The following is a 17,878-nucleotide window of genomic DNA, read 5'->3' on the forward strand; positions in this document are numbered from 1 at the left end:
TAATCTACATATTTTAGTGCAGAAAAGTTACTTGTGATGTTATATAAACATATTGAATTTGACAGATGTGACCTAAAATCACCTTTTTACACGTAGTTTTTACTTTACCCTAAAAGATGGTTTACACACACTAACATCTGTGTAAGATACATCCAGTAGCAAAATATCTTTTTAAGTTAAGTTGTTGCGCATATCTAAATATTAATGACAAGATCTCAAAGTGAGGTTATTATGGCCGTTTTTGCAGTTTTGCTCTAATTTAAAAAGTTTGAAGCCGTCCTGCAAATATGCAAGACAACAATCCCAATATACAGCCTTGCGGGCTCGCTTGATATTCTTGCTAATAAAGTCAGCATCAAAAACAAAAATGCCATTATTCTATATTACTTAATGATATGATCATCTGACGGATGTTATTTTGTAGATTCGTGATATTTTTAGATTTTCGAATTCAAGGAGCAAAAAAGGGCCTTATTATACTTTCTTTTTTTCCAAGTCCGTGCTTCGTCACTATAACAGGGCGTAATTCATACAATCATTGACCAATTGAACCCAACTACATTGAAACAGGAAACAACAACCTGTTACAATTTTAATTTATTTTGATATTAACTGTAATTAAAACTTAGTTATCTTTGTCGAAAATCTTTATTCAATTTTAATAATAACTATAAATATTATCTTACAACGAAGTTACATATGAAATAATTTAATGCAAATTTTAATTATTTGTTAAATACAAACTAATCATTTTATTATGGGGAAATTACATGCAAAACTGGTCCCATTCTCCTTTTCGCCCAAGAATTTGAATTATCTTACTTTTTAAGAAACGGTAATAAGGAGACAATCTCCATCACAGAGTTCATATACGTTCCGTCTTCATTTCTATATTCTTTAATTTATAAAGTCATTTTCGCATTTTGTTTTCTTTTTTATTCTCGGGATTTTTTTTCATATTCTAGCACCCCATTATTCTCTATTCTTTATATTTTTGCATCCCATCGTTCTTTATTAATAATATTTATTGGTCCATTATTCTCTAGTCTGTAAATACCGACCCGACCCTTTTTGATAGCATAACAATACCATATGCACTTGTTTAATGTGATGGTAACCTCCACCCTCTTTTGTAAAAGAAAGGGGGCTTAAACTTTGCATATAACAAGTGCCTGTGCAAAATACCTGTAAAGCGGGACTGACTTAAAAAGCAACCCACTACCAGTTTCACTAGTAACACCTATCGTTTTATCATATCATTTTTTTTAAACATTTTGTTTCAGAATTTTTATTCCAATTGTAAGTAAATAACTTCGTGTTTTCTTTTAAAGGCATTTAATATTGTGACAAAAAACTTGATATCACAGATATATGCCCTGGTGGACTGTTACTCCTTGAAGGTATCACAGTGTTTTGGTACTGATATGATTTATAACATACTTTTGTGATTAAATTCGTTGTATATAAAATTGAAAAATTATTAAGAAACTAAGGTTCCGACCACGTCAAACAAAGTTGACCAGTGGTAAAATTAGCTATTCTTTTTAGGTCCTTATTAGCTCAACTGGCCATTAGTCCACGTGAGCTAATGTGATCACTTGGTGTCCGTCGTCGTCATCATCGTAAACTTTTTCAAAGATCTCTTAAAACTGCTGAACTAGTTTCAACCAAACTTATGGTGAATGATCCTTATGGTATTTAGTGAAAAGTTCGGGTTTTCGGTCAGTAAATAAAAAATGACTGCCATGGCTAAAACACTTCTTTGGTTTTTTAATTACCTTGACTACCCATGAAGGTCTCGCAAGGTCGGGGTTGGCTAAAAATAGATGATAGGTGTAAAATGCGTGAACTGTCTTAATATATTTAAAAAACCATAACAGATAGAGATAATTTGACGAGGCATGATCAAGAACTACCTAACTCCTATTTTCAGCAAAATAATCAGATGACTCGTTAAATAGATATTGACTTTAAATGACGATTTGTGGCCATTTTTCATGTTTTTGCCTATTGTTTCGAATTTATAATAATTAGGAAGAAACTGTATACAGCATATTAATCAGAAATAGAAGATCTACAAAAAAAACGAATACAACCAAAACAATTGGCTGACTCCAGAAGGAGTTATAGCCTTAAACGGCGATTTTTTTTACATTTTCGTGTCCGTTATATACCTTTTCAAAGATCTTTTCCTCTGAAACTACTGAACCAATTTTAACCAAACATTGGACGCCTGATCATGAGGGTATATAGTGTAGAGTTTTGCTTTTTTCGTTCAGTTAAAAAACTTGATCGCATGGCTAAAAATAGAATATAAGAGTAAAATGCATTAACTAATTAATATCTCGAAAACTATGATAGATAAATTTGACAGTGGCAAAACTGCTCATTTATTTGCATAGATAAATACGTTTCATTTTCAAAATATATATCGAACTAGTCATATAGGTATATAAATTTTAAGATATATTTTGATATTACAATGTATACATGTCAATAGATGATACTTTTGTTTTTGTTTGTTTATCTGAAGGGATGATTATTTAATTTGCATGCCTCGTATGTAATAACACATACGTTATCTTGAAATTTAGCTCTCCTGGTGAAATATTTTCAATATGGCTAGCTTCCTTTTAAATATTCAACCCTGAAGTCCGCTAACGGTATTGAGAATACTGTGTCAGGAACCACGACTAGACATTCGGAAATCTTGACAATACAGCGTTCGTTTTCTTCGGCGTATTTAGATATAGGATTTACCTATCTGATCTTCATTTAGTTTGATTTTGTAAGTATTTATTTGTTATAAAAGGAAACGTCGAGTAAGAGTAATTAAAGGTCAATATACGTTTTTTGAAAATGGACAAATGTCTACAGAATATATCACGCTGTAAGTCCCTCGTCTATTACGATTGTAAGGATGTGTTATAAATACCAACTTCCATAAATAACAAACAACACTATGATATTAAAAAGACAACAACTTAAGAGGTTTATGTCTTGGGAGTGAGTTGGTTCAATCACATCAAGTAGAATTTTACTAATTTCTCCCTTGAAATCTCGATTAGTCGAGCAAGAGTATACAAAAATTTACATGAAAGAACTCACAAAGAAAATTCAGTTGAAATAAAGCACTCAACTCTAAGATACCGGTATAAAAGACAACACAAAACACAGATATATGTCAAACAATGCAAACTAAAGTAACGCAGTCTCAAAGTACGTAAGGTTGATGTTAAAGAAACTATGTCGTCCTACACTCTAATATCGGCAACTGTACCTTTGAAAAGATTTGATACAGCAACGATCAGAGTGGGAAGATTGATTGTTTTTTTGTTTAACGTCCATTGTCAAAAAATTCATACCCAAATCTGGACGAGAACAAATTAACAATCAATACAAAATTCAGGATCTATAAAATCGATTGACAAGGATGGAGGGAGTAAAATTAGGACTCACTGTAAAAAGAGTATTTTGGTTAGGAAAAGAAGTGTTTTGTACGTGCAGATCGTGTTACTGTACAAAAGCCATTTAATTTAACGTCCCTATTCCGACTGACGTGTTTGTGTATTTACAAACCGAACAACCAAACAAACGCCCCTCTTTAGAATGCCGTTTACTGCCAGTCGGCGGAAGTCCAGCTGACCATATTTCTATACCACAGTCGTTCTTCATGTGTTAATAGACGATCTTGTATAATGCTCAAACTTAAATACCATAACACCGCAAAGGGAGTCTGTTACACCACTGTCCCAGGTTAGGGAAGGGCTGGCGCGCCTGCAAACATATTTAACCACTCCACATTATGTATGTGCCTGTCCCAAGTCAGGAACCTGTAATTCATTGGTTGTCGTTTGTTTATTTACATCATATTTGTAATTCGTTTGTTGTTTTGTGCATAAATCATGCCGCTAGTTTCCTTGTTTGAATCATTTAACATTTGTCATTTCGGGACCATTTATAGCTTGCTTTGCGGTATAGGTTTTTCTCCTTGTTGAAGGTCTCACAGTGACCTATAGTTGCTGACCTTCTACGTAGAGTTGTCTCATTGGCAATCATACCACATCGTTATTTTTTATGTTGTTATTAATTACTGTAAATTCAGAAATTATTGCGAGGTTTTTATTAATGCGAATAATGCGACTGGGGGAGTATCGCAATAATAAGAAATCGCATTCATAATTCTAATACATATCGCTGTATGCAGATTTTTTATTTTTAAATAATCTTTTATTTTTTCCATTCTTTAAAAATCGCAATAATAGATGCACGCAATAATTTCTGAATCACAGTAATCGAACAAATTATTGTAAATATATTATTGATAATTTCTTCTTGTCCTGAATATGCATGAAATATTTGCCACTAAAAGTTAATCAATCACATAAGAAGCATGCATGCATCTGCATTTTACAGTTTACTCAGTCTATTTATAGAAACCCTGACGTTTATTTTCAAAATCAGAATTTGTAATTGGCATGAGATTAAAATTTGAAGTTTACCCATTCTTTTGATAGTTTCATCATCTTTTTGGAAGCAAAAGGGAAATATCAAAATTGGCATGGTATGGTCGCAATTTTTAAGGTGATTTAGCCTTTTATGAGTGTTATACTAAATTAAAAGTCATGAAAAATATATTCCGAAAATTGGTCTTTTAAACCACGTTGCATCCGCTCTACATCCACCAATGAAAACAATAGGAAAATAAAATCTAAAAACCCACTATTTTTGCATGACACTTAAATCTACGTTAAAAATGAACAGGAAAAAAAGTGGTGGGGGGTTACGTAACATTTTTGAAACAGGAATTCCGCATAAATCTGGAGAAGTATTATAATATCATAGATAAACAGTCTATAATTATAAGATACCATTTCAGAAGACATGGTAGATCCATTGGATCCAATGGTTCTAATGATTCCTTTCTGATTTTTATTTCTTGGTTATGATTTACCTTCGTTAATCATCGTATTGCAAATACTTATTTCATATTTAAACAGTCCATTCTAATAAATTTATTGTGTTTTTCCATATGAATAGAATCCACAAGTGAACTAAAAGCAAGACAATATGTTCGTTGAATAAAAACTGTACAATTCTTGAATTTAATCTTTGAATTATTCATTCACTTCCTTTGAGCTATTGTCATCGGTTAGATGTCAATTAGTACCTTTTCGCCAAGGGATGTGGTCCATACACACATGTTTTGTCTCTCCATAAGTACAGGCTTATATCGGGAAGGTCTCTACAGTAAGACACTGGACTGAAAGAAAATATAACAGTCAATCTTGAATTTGTAAGTTATGATCTGTATGAACATTATCAGCAGCAGTAACTGTAATAATTATCAAACATTACGCCTTCATTTCTAAGTATATTGGACTACCAAAAATTAGTTATTAGTGCAGAACTGTCATCTGCATATACGATAAATTCAGGATTCGGTTAGATTGACGTTTTTCTGAGACTTTTTATATGAAGTTTGGCTTAAACCGATGACAAAAAAATCTGATCATAACGAGTACCACATTGAACAACGAACATTAAAAAAAACCAACACGAGCATACTATATATCAATTACAATTTCACAGTTCCAAGTCCCTCTGATTTTGCTGTGCTCATTGGAAATTGACACGGAAAATTCTAAATAATAAAAAGAAATAACTCATCGAAGATACCAGGAAAACGATAATTTCGAAGAAAGGGTTATGTTTAGATATTATGCAGAATTTATCTACAAACAAAAAATATAAAAATGTGTTAAAAATTTCAAGTGTTTATTCCAAAGTTACTTCCGACTAACACTCAGATGACAAGATTCTTTAATTTGATGATAAAGATATGGCGAATGACTGCCAACTATACACCAAAAGAGAGCCCTTTTAGTCTCTAGTGGACAGTTGTCTCATTGGTAATTCTAGCACATCTTCTTGTTTTTGCACTGCAAATATTTTTATTATTTCCTTAGGCTTGCAATATCAATGTGCTTTGATGGCATCAAACGGTTGTTTGTTACTTTTTCATTAAATTGTCTGTTTTCCTTTGATTTCTGTTTTTGTTGTTTCCTTCTTATGAACACTTAACAAATCTAAAATGTTTGTAAAAATTAAAATAAAAAAAATACCGAACTCCAAGGACAATTTAAAAATGAAAGTCCCTTATCAAATGGCAAAATCAAAAGCTCAAACACATCAAACAAATGGGAAACAACTGTCATATACCTGACTTGCTGCCGGCATTTCCTTAAGTGGAAAATGGTGGATTAAACCTGGTTTTGTAGCTTGCTAAACCTCTCACTTGTTTGACAGTTGCATAAAATTCCGTTATATTGACAACAATGTGTGAACAAAACAAACAGACATAATAGGACAAAATGTCAAAAAAGGGGTACAGCAGTGAACATTGTGTTATAATCTTAATCACTATAAAAACAAACAAATATGTCAACAAAGGAAAACAAAATGGCATATAGACTTTTTTAAAAGTGTGGTACTTGTTTAATTTATTTCGTACAGAGATTCGATTGCTTACATCACCTTTATATAGATAGAGAAAAACAGGTAGTGTAGTTTTGACTAGAGTAATTGAAAATATATCGTAAATTGAGAAAATATTGGTTTTTGTTGCCTGTTGATGCCAATTTGCTGTGCTATCAACGAACTCCTCAAGCTACCTATGCATAACACAGTTATACAAAGTACTCTACCCAATGTTGAAAACAAAACCAATTATGCTTGTTTAACTTACACGTATAATATACACGCCCTGTTGAACATTTTGTCAACATACTTACTTCTTTAAAGATGGGATCATGAATATATTGTCTTGTATTTCATTTAATCCTAAATTTGTGCAGTATACTTTGGACAATAATGAAGCAGATTTTAAAGAGTTCAGCTGATCTAAAAAGTAAAAATATTCAAAAATAAAAGAATTTATACATATTTTTTTAAATATTTGTATGTATATATTTTATATTTATGCAATACGTAACTAAATTTACAAGTGTTTATATATGTCAAAATAAATTGCTCAAATGACATAGATACTTATACACTTGTGACTGGTCCGTTTTAAGAAATAACATAAATTAAGCATAAATAACTGTGAAATACCTTTTTAAGTGTTAAGAAGAATATCTTTGATTGGTGCAATACATCACTTTTTTTAAATACTGAAACATTAAACATAATACTACCTATTGTGAATGCAAAATCTGGATCAGATGATTCATACCAGTATCGGTCTCCAGCTTTGAAACGGTGAAACTGAATGCCAATAATACATGAAAAAGTAGGTCCAACACTGCCGTTCTCGCCTTCTTCTAAAAGACCCCCAATAAACAAATCAACATCATCTACTGTCCTAAAAAAAATTAGAATTGGTATGAATTTTTTTACGGTGGCCGTGCTCGATTTTTTTTTAAAAGTTTTCACTGATGTGTTTTTTTGTAAATCAAGTTGCATATATATACTGGTTACAGGTGGCAATATTTTTACAATTATCGATTAAATGTATCATATTTAAAAACATTTTTTTTTTAAATATTGAACCCTTCAAAATCTGGGGATGATCTTATTTGTCCTGAATGGTATGCAAATCCAGCTTCACTAGTTGCACCCGTCATGGCAAGCAAAGGTTTGAATATATATCTATTACAGTGATTTCATAATCAAGGGAAAAAGAGAACTTTCGAATGGATTACTTCAAATTACCTATTCCAAACGCTTTTCACCAACAGCTTTATTTATAGCGGCAACCTTAAAAGGAAATCATGATAGGAAACGCTAGGTCTTGAACATCGTATCAACTGGGAGATATGTACTCCATATGCAGGTGTTGTTGGTATGTTGTTACATAGAAATTGAATGTTCACCAAAGTGTGATTAATCCCTTTCTAAAACATTACATTTGCATTGACGCTGGCTGGAGTAGGTAGTTGCACAGTAACTTTAAAGACAGGTTTCAACTGCTGATACAATATATGTTAATAAATTGGGAAAAGGTTTCAAAGAGAATATGAAGTACCCAACATTACAAAATGGTTTGTAAAGACACTTATGTAATTTGGGTATCCAATAGAATAAAGGAACTTAGAGTTCTTCATCTTGGATTTTAATTGAATAGACCCTTGATTGCGCATGACATCGTTGTCATTTGTCGTGGGAGTATACGTTGGGTTTCCAAGTGAATAAGTGAATATAAATACACAATTCTTTTATCAAGCACTAACATAATAGCTGCTGAACCGTAGCTCTTAGGTCCTTTTGATATTTGTGGACAATTTGCGGACCATAGAGCTACGGATTTTTCCTATTTCAAAACGTTTTGAATAGAATATTTTCATATTACCGACTTTTGACTCCGGAGTTTATATTTTTTTCGACAGATAACCTAATCTGTGGTAGGACACCCTGGTACTCGGTCAAGTTACAGAAGGTAAATCAAGCTTACAATCAGTACAATTTTGGGGGCAAATTTACTGTTTCATGCTTTCTATTGGCGAAAAAATCATCGGAAAACAACAAACTTTCCCCCTAAATTGCACCGATAATGTGTTGGATTTTACTTCTTTTGGTTTGCTCTTGCATGACTGAGTACCAGGATGTCCTACCACTTAGTAAGTAACCTGTCGAAAAATTATATTATCTGGAGTCAAAAGTAGGTAATATGAAAATAGTCTTTTGCGACCCAGGTTCAGGTCGCACTTATTTTCCAAATTTGTATTATTTATCGTCCTTGCATAGCTTGTCAATGTATACAGTTTGTTTCGTAAGATATTGTACTATGATATGACGTAACTATTTATGTTTGAATATTCATTTCCTTGACACTATTATCTAATTATTTCCTTTTATATACGTCTCTGCCTATTCTGTACAGCCATTTTGAATCTCTTAGTGACGTAATTCAAATCATGAAAAGATAACTCTAATATCCTCGATCTCCTATGTTGGAAGTGCGACCTGAACCTGAACCTGGGTCGCAAAAGACAGGTTACTTACTTTGTGGTAGGACGTCCTGGTACTCAGTCATGCAAGAGCTTCCTTAGTTTCACTTATAAAACCATGAACTTATAAATATTTAAACCATCATTAAAACTATTGATTAATAAAAAAAGCATACTTATATACTAATGAAAGATTCGAGCCAAATTTTCCAAAGTCGTCAAAACTTCTGAATTTTCTTAGTCCACAGAATTTCCTCCATTCATTGTAAGCAGGAACACCTTGATCACGTCCTCGTTGTATATTCAAAGAAAACAGATCTGAACCTGGTGGTGTTGTGATATAGAATAGTTTGTCACGTAATCCCTCAACTAGGAAACTGAAAACAATATAATTGTTGAACCGTTTGTTGGTGTTTTTTTTTATTCTGAAAACTAATATATAAAATTGGTTATGTAAGACTAATTGCAACAAATGCAATTGTTTATAGTTTCGTTATATTGAAAAATTGGGTAAGCAACCCATACAATAAAAATAGGTTAATGTGAGAATAATTGGGAACAAGCAGCTGAAACTTTGTAGGCATACATCGCAGACATACAACGCAACTGACTTAACAATTCAAAGAGGTTTTGTATGATCGTCAATTTGACAAAAACGCCAACTGAAAACGTTTTGTTGTTGATATTGCATACCGTATATAGTATGCACAAGTAGGAACCCTTGGTTCAATAAATTCCGTATAAACAACAACCTTCTATCAAAGAATCAAAGAAATCATGATATGAAATGCAAGCTATGACATCGCGTATCAACTTGGAGATAAATACTTCATATGCCGGTTGGCTGTTAAGATTATTACTGAAAGACCAAAGTATGCAAACAGGTATACTGATAAAAAATACCGAACTAGGGATACTGTTGGGAATATCACTGAACAAACTAAAGGAGGTAAATAAGGGGACTGTTCTAAATACTACTAATAATGCCAAAGAAGGCGCACAGGCCCTGTTCCGAATGTTACATCTTACGTCATTTTGTCTTTTGTGGATAATTGTTTCATTTGCAATCATATCACAACTTTTCATTTTTTTAGAGGTACTATTCATAAATCACTGAAGATGCCAAAGTTGGCGAAAAGGTCATGTTTCGTACGATATTATTGATACAAAAAATTGAATAAGGGTAAAGTTGGCGATCAGGGCCATTGTTTATATTTCGTTTGTGGTGTCCTGGTATGCTGTCGTAAATGCATGGGAGGTGTCCGTTGTTGTTCTGCGGTTTACATGTTGTAATGTACTAATATATTATTTATTTATGTATTTCTCTGTGCTGAGTGTTCTTGCGTTTGTTTGTACTGTATTCCTGTTACGTAGTGTTGTCATTTTAGGGGTATTTTCAGCATTGCCATATAAGCAGGAGGTTTGACTAGCCATAAAACCAGATTCAATCCACCAGTTTTTCTTAAAATGTCCTGTACCAAGTCAGGAATATGGCAGTTGTTGTCTACAGTCTATGTATGCTGGCGTTTGCTTTTGTTGTAGTTCAGTGTTTCTGTTGTTCCGTTATTTTCTTCTTATAGTTAATATGTTTCCCTCGGGTTCATAGATATAAGGAGAAGTGGTATGAGTGCCAATGAGACAACTCTCCATCTAAGTCACAACTTGTAAAAGTAAACCATTATAGGTCAAAGAACGGCTTTCAACACGGAGCCTTGGCTCACACCGAACAGCAAGCTATAAAGGGCCCCAAAATGACTAGTGTAAAACCATTCAAACAGGAAAACCAACGGTCTAATCTATATAAAAAACGAGACACGAGAAACACTTATGAACCACATCAACAAACGACAACCACTGAACATCAGGTTTAGTTTGTTACCCGGATTTGTTTTTGCTTTATCGAATTATGACTATTGAACAGCGGTATACTACTGTTGCCTTTAGTTGAAATATTTCAGAAGGTGTTTTCAATGCTGATTATGTTTGCAAACAATTTCCCAACCGTATACTACCCTGAAAATTAAACATGTAAGAAAATATTTGTTTCTGTTAATTTACTTACTTGTCAATTTTTAATGCTGGTTTCGTTGCAAGCCATCTTGAAAGACTTGTGACATGTTTTCCATAGCTGTATTGCCATAAATGAGGACTTAATAAATTATCTTCTACTTTATGTTTGCATATAGTTTTGAAATCATTTTTTAATTCGGATTGTTCAGCCATTACCTGCGAGTGTCCATAACGCCACGGAGCTACTCCAAAACTATTGAGACAAGATGCATCAACACTGTCATCATAAACATGATCAAAACCATTTGTTTTAGAGGATAAGTTAAATCGTCTCATTGTATCATGGTTAACAACAAGTGGTAGAAAATGATTATACGTTATATGTTGAACTTGCGCTATGATAATTCGACGAGTTTCTTGGAAAACCTTTTCATTTCTCCAACATGGATTTAGCTCGTGAAGTTTTGTAGATAATCGGTTATGCTCCCTGACAAAAAGCAAGTGGTTTAAACCCAGATTTGGTGATTCGTTATTTCGTCTATCGCCTGAAAGAGTAAGGTTCACTTAGAAAAGCAAATGTATTTTTTATGGGGAATTAATTTGAAATAACACATACATAGGATTACAAGAATGACGATAAATATTGGACAGTACAAGAGTCCACAAAAATCACCAACATTCGTCTCCAGCGAATAAAAAATAATAAACACAACAACGAAAAACACATGGTTCAGATATCCTGAATTTGGACAGGCACAAACTGTGGAGTTAAACCAGTTTTACGTGGCCTAGCTAGCGACAATATGTCAATATGTCATAAAAGTAAAACAAACAATAGCTTGTTTACAAATATATATATTTTTCAAAACAAAAACATTGAGTTTTTTTTGTGGTTAATGTTGCATTTACCTGATGTCAATCCTTATTTGGATGTAGCAACTTCTAGTTAAAGCGCAAAAGTGCTATACCGTCCAATTCAGTTGTAACGAATGAAACGTCATTCTTGCTTTAATATCCATGCCTGCTTTTATCTCGAGAGAATAAAGGGGTCCTGATGCGAAACATACATAACGAAATTGAACTTTTGATGCTCATTGAAATATCAAGTGCTATTATTGAAAATAAAAGCCTAAAATCCTACACACTGATTGACACGTAAAGATCTCTTGTAATAAAAAAAATATTGACCGTTTTGAAAATGGACTTGCTTACATCAACTTCATTTGAGCTTTGGTTGATAGTTGTCTCATTGGCAATCATATCACATCTCCTTATTTTTATTTTGATCACAGTTATTTACCTTTAGATAAACAAAAACTTTTTTGTACTCTAATGAAGCAGAAATCATGCAGACCTTCTTCAATTTAACTTTCAGATATATTTCAAATGATGGCTTGTTACTCAATAACCCACATTTCATTTCTCAACAGTAACTTTCCCTCTGCGTACCATCGTATGATATATATATATATATATACAAATTAATACGATATGCATGTTCACACTACACGGACTTTATTAACCGGTGTTGTGCTGATGACAAAAAAATATCAAAATGTGAATGAAAAGAAAAAAAAAAATCGAAATACATATTTATTTTCGGTCAATATCACGACTTGGTTGACTGATACGACGCGTCTGTAACGTAACTCACTAGCGGCATTTTTTGGTTGTCTCAGATCTTTATATAATATATAGTCGTCTGATTTGTTAATTTACCGATTCGCTCCTATTCCCGATTGTTACATTTTGACTGAGTATTAATTCGCATGGCAGGTGATGCGTGTATAGGAAGAAACGCTTACCCTGTCCATGCGCCCAGTCTCGCTCCTTTATGGAGGTCAAATGTGGTTCCATTGTTTGTTTACCTTGTTTGTACCTTCTCAATGGATTATTGAGTGTTGAACAGCGGTATACTGCTGTTGTCTCCACTTCATTACCATTTACCTTATCAATATTCAGTGTCATATTTTTTACTTTTGATTCAGTATGATATAATAACAATCAGCTTCAAAAAATCATGATCTCAAAATCAAAAGGATAACTAGGTTACATAAATATCGCTTCCTGGAATTCTATCTTTCCCGCAATAATACCCTTGATAAGGTTTTGCGTCTGTTTTATTGTGCGGGATGTTTAAATACGCAGCAACGTCCCGTTGAAAGGGCACGGTAAATCCTACGCTATCTGCGCGTTATAAAAAAACACTGGCAACAAGTGTTGTACGTAGTTGTTACAAGGCCAAATTAGTAAGTTATAAAGGCTTTACATTGACCCTTATAATTCACGAAATTTAGCTTCAGTTATAAAAGTAAAAATTTGATGAAAAGATATGTAAAAATTTATAACAAATACAAATTTATCTAGCTCTGATGTAGAACCACATATATTGTGTCATATATGTCGCCACAAAATTGCCCATTACGATGAGTATCATAATTTGTGATAAAGGATACAACAGATACAGTTAAATCTGCCTCATATCTTAACCTTCATCTAGAAATTGACAATGAGGGTCGGTTGAAAACAAAACTTTACGACAAAAGAGATGATTTCAGCTTCCCAATTGTGAACTTTCCATTTCTATGTAGCAACATTCCAGCAGCGGCTGCATACGGAGTATATATCTCGCAGTTGACACGATATTCCCGGGCTTGTGTTTCCTATCATGATTTCCTTGATAGAGGGTTGCTGCTCACAAGGAAGCTATTAAACCAAGAGTTCCAAGTGGTGAGATTGAAATAATCCCTTCGTAAATTTTACGCACGCCATCGCGAGTTGGTTGACCGTTATGGAATATCTGTTTCACAGATGACGACGGATTTGTTCCAATTGTCGTAACTTCAATCTCGTCGCCTTTCCCCAGAATGTGACCTACCGATTTAGATATATCACCGGGTTTGTACTTACATGAGCATCACGACGAGTGCCACATTTTAGAGCAGGACCTGTTTACCCTACCGGAGCAATTGAGATCATCCCCAGTGTTTGGTATGGTTCGTGTTTCTGAGTCTGATTTTCTATGTTGTTTTGTGTACTGTTGTTTTTCTGTTTGTCTTTTTCTTTTTAAGCCATGGAGTTGTCAGTTTATTTTCGACTTATGTGTTTGAATGTCCCTTTGGTATCCTTCGTCCCTGATAGTTTTTGTTTCTGATGGCATTGACCACATTGATGGACCATCATTAATTTTTTGTTAGGATGTATTTTTCACTCATATGTATATTTTTATAACAGATATATTTTGTTCGAAGAGTGTGGTCATTTTTTAGAAGGAAATAGACATTAAAATTGCAGTTAACATGATACCTTATAAGTTGTCAAACTTGTAGGAGGCAAACAGTAGACAGAAAAGGTATCTAGGAGCCCTTTCCACTTTTCAATTCTTTTTAATTTCAGTCAATGTATTGGCATAAACGGTTTCGAAATTCCGTGAAATTGACGGAATAACTTGGTTGTCCGTATTAAATGTTATTCGATGAAAAATAGCTTACAAAAAATTGGATCACGACATGAACTATTCTTAATGGCAGAGAACTAAAACTTACTCTTAATGAATCTTTACGCCTGAAATAATCAAAATGAAATAACAAAACTACCGAACTCTAAGGAAAATTCAAAACGGAAAGTCCCTCATCAAATCAAAAGCTCAAACACCTCAAACGAATGGAATACAACTGTCATATTCCTGACTTGGTACAGGCATTTATTTATGTAGAAATTGGTGGATTAAACCTGGTTTTATACTAGCTAAACCTCTCACTTGTATGACATTTGCATAGAATTCAAAACCATGGTGTGCGGGAAGAAACTCTTGACACTGTCCCACGAGAATTTCAGAATGAAAAATTCAAGATGAACATTTTAGCTATGTTTAAGCAAGTTTGTGTAAATTTTATCTTTTAAGTATTTTATGTAAATGCATGCAACTTGATAAGTGAATGTTTACGGCAAATCTTAACTCGGCAATATACACTCGTAAAGTAACATTCACGTTAACCATTACTTATTTCATTTTATAATTGATCCATGTTTAGACGTACTGAAAGATAGTTACAAACCAACAAGTGTAGAGAAAGCTTGACAATCAGAAATTTTTCCGTCATCGGTTACTGAAAAAACTTAAATATAAATGAAGTGCGAAAGATACCAAATGGACATTCAAACTCATAAGTCGAAAATAAACTGACAACGCCATGGCTAAAAAAGAAAAAGACAAACAGACAAAAGAAAATGAAAGGATATGGAGTAAATGTACATAGGACAAAATCGCACACAATACATAGAAAACATAGAAAATTATCAATGAACGGGGCTTTTATTTTCCTTTTCTTCATCTTGACAGTTCATGTAGGGTCTTCATCAATGAACGAATCATTCATACCATACAACAAGATTAAGACGGCCCCTAGCGTCGACTTAAGCGGTACTATTGATAAAAATAAACCACAGTTCACCTTCTTGCTCCCCAACCGCCTCGGAGTGCCAACTTGTGCAATACTTGTGTACGACGGTTCTCCAGTCGAAAGCACCAGGGATACAAGAAAAGTGCAGTAATTTTGAACAATAGTACACAAAACACAACATAAAAAACTAAAGACTGAGCAACACGAACCCCACCAAAAACTTGGGGTGATCTCTGGTGCTCCGGAAGGGTAAGCAGATCCTGCTCCAGAGGTGGCATAAAACTTTTTTTTTCCAGCCAATCGATAACTGTAAAGGTTACATCTATATATGCATATATTCGGTCATAGATATTGGTCTTCAGATAAGATATTACAAAGTCCGACTTTAGAGCATAATTTAGGCCTTCTTGCTCATACTCCTTTCGACTCCCTGTCCAATAAACCCACCGGGTTTTTTGCTATGAATATGTATGAAATAATTGCAAAAGGACATAAAGCACGCACCAATCAATCAATCAGTAAGTATCGTTGATTTAATCAGTGTATGATGCATATATAGTAAAGGAATTAAAAGTTTATGAATGTAATGGGGTTAAAGGTTCATAAAGGTTATCATACTTGTGGGATGGAATATCCATGCGACAGTTAATGCTAAAAAAAGGAAATAAAGTGATACTTAAAGACACCGAACAGGTGAAAAATTTAGAGGAACAATGACAATAATTTTTATTTTCTTTGATAATTAAAATGAGGCAAATAGGTTTTATTTTATAATGAATCAATAAACTCGTCCTATATACCAGGACTAACGCCAGACACGCGTTTCGTTTACATACAATTGTCATGATTGCATAACGTGCGCTGACAGTACTAAACTTTACTGTTACCTGTTAACGGACATCTATCCATTTTGATAGTTTTAAACAATTTCCTCCTTTCTGTGTTGGTAAAAGGTTTCCTGGGTCTGTTTTCATCAGAACTATTAAGTAAGCACATATAGAGTGAAGAAGGTAGATAATGTACTATAAATGTACTATAAAGTAAGCACACATAGACTGAACACGTTAGAGAAAGTTCATATAATGATGATAATGTACATGTGAAATTAACGAATATTTTACGTGATTTATTTTCACTTTACAAGACAACAAAGTGCTCATAAAACAAAAGTTTTCTTACCAAGGTTTAATGTGTAACTGATTTATATATGTTGAATAAATCGTTGTTTGTATGCCTGTTTCTTTGAATTACAAACCTTAAACTCGTTATCTTTCTCAGACAACATTTTCTACCTCAAAGCCTGTTTCAAACCACTCAAATAGGTTTTTTTTAACGAGACAAACTACAGAATCGTCCAACCTTAAAATTCTAAATTTGTTTTCAAAATTCAGATTTTATGAATGAGGTTTTCTACTTAACACCTGAGTAATAGTATATGGATATAACTTTCCTTACCAGTCCAGACTCCGCAATTAAAATAAAACACCTAGATGACGAACTCCCAACCAGAAATACGTCACCTTCAAGCTTCACGTTACTTGTAACCTCTTCATTTTTTTATTTCTACTATAGAAAATATAAGTGGGTAGGTAGGGTGGGTAATTATAAGGTGGTAAGTAGAAAACATCATTCATAAAATCTGAATTTGAAAACAAATTTAGAATTTCATATCTTTCATTTTCTACTTACCACCTGCAAAATATACATACAGATAGATTACAAAGCCTTACCTCTCTGGTGGCAGAGTAATTTTCTATGGCTCTGAAACTCTACATCCTGGTTATAATCTTTACTTCATACCACTTGTTTATTTAAATAAAACACATTTAACTGTACACTAAACAATATTTACACTGTTTTTTTCTTTGTTTTTTCTTTTATCTTCTTTTAATGCATTTCACAGCAACAATTCAGTTTGTATATACGTATAAAAACAATCTGTTATATACACAATAGTAAAAAAAAACTTTAACATCCACATTTCTCAAATAAGACTTGATGAAAGTTGTATCTATTGACCAAACGGCTGGTTCTAAAATATCCTTCATACTAGCACAATTGAAAAAGGCCATGAAGGTCCAATAGATGTGAGCTTCAACTCTTTAATCTTTATTTTCATACGCCAGTTTGATTGTATTCACTAACCATCTTGAAATTGTTTGTGAAGTTACTGGTTTAGAAGGTTTTACAGTTAACAAGAAAAGTTTGCTTTCATCTTTTATTAATTCTTCTGTACGTTTCAAATACTAGTATATATTGCAATGGCTCTTTTATGATCAAGCTTTTCATTGTGTTCAAAATGTTGCAAAATGTTTTTTATTGCATAATGATTTGGTCTATCTTGTTTTGACAAACCTTGCCTCAAGCAAAAAAGTTATTTCTTCTGTTCATTCACAAAATTCTCTCTAATTCTCAGCGTTTGCATGTCCGAACATCTCCTGAGCGTTATGATTGCTGCAAGAAAAACATGTCGAAAACTTTTTGCAAATCCCATTTTGGGACTCAAGTTTATTT

General features: G+C 33.2%; 2 protein-coding genes across 2 annotated transcripts in view; both read right to left on the minus strand.

Annotated features, from left to right (window-relative positions):
* LOC127728067 (myeloperoxidase-like) overlaps positions 1-17,878 on the minus strand; it is an 88,737-nt gene that overhangs the window by 55,067 nt on the left and 15,792 nt on the right. The gene's annotated exons all lie outside the window — the stretch shown is intronic.
* Positions 4,929-16,450, minus strand: LOC127728105 (myeloperoxidase-like). Its single transcript, XM_052235334.1, has 6 exons — positions 16,252-16,450; positions 11,014-11,506; positions 9,128-9,328; positions 7,200-7,366; positions 6,795-6,903; positions 4,929-5,263 (listed from the first exon to the last, which is right to left on the minus strand). The coding sequence occupies exons 1-6, from the start codon at positions 16,358-16,360 to the stop codon at positions 5,164-5,166; spliced, it is 1,179 nt and encodes a 392-aa protein (XP_052091294.1). The 5' UTR covers positions 16,361-16,450; the 3' UTR covers positions 4,929-5,163.

Source organism: Mytilus californianus, unplaced genomic scaffold (assembly GCF_021869535.1).
Source record: "Mytilus californianus isolate M0D057914Y unplaced genomic scaffold, xbMytCali1.0.p SCAF_2, whole genome shotgun sequence".
Lineage (NCBI taxonomy): Eukaryota > Metazoa > Mollusca > Bivalvia > Mytilida > Mytilidae > Mytilus > Mytilus californianus.

What these genes read in the sequence shown, in the direction of transcription:
- LOC127728105 (XM_052235334.1), bottom strand. Translation starts at nt 16,360, where the DNA reads ATGTGCTTACTTAATAGTTCTGATGAAAACAGACCCAGGAAACCTTTT. An exon ending in CCAGCATTAAAAATTGACAA is followed by an intron (nt 9,329 to 11,013) that starts GTAAGTAAATTA and finishes TATTGTTTTCAG; the next exon opens with TTTCCTAGTTGAGGGATTAC. An exon ending in AATCTTTCATTAGTATATAA is followed by an intron (nt 7,367 to 9,127) that starts GTATGCTTTTTT and finishes AATTTTTTTTAG; the next exon opens with GACAGTAGATGATGTTGATT.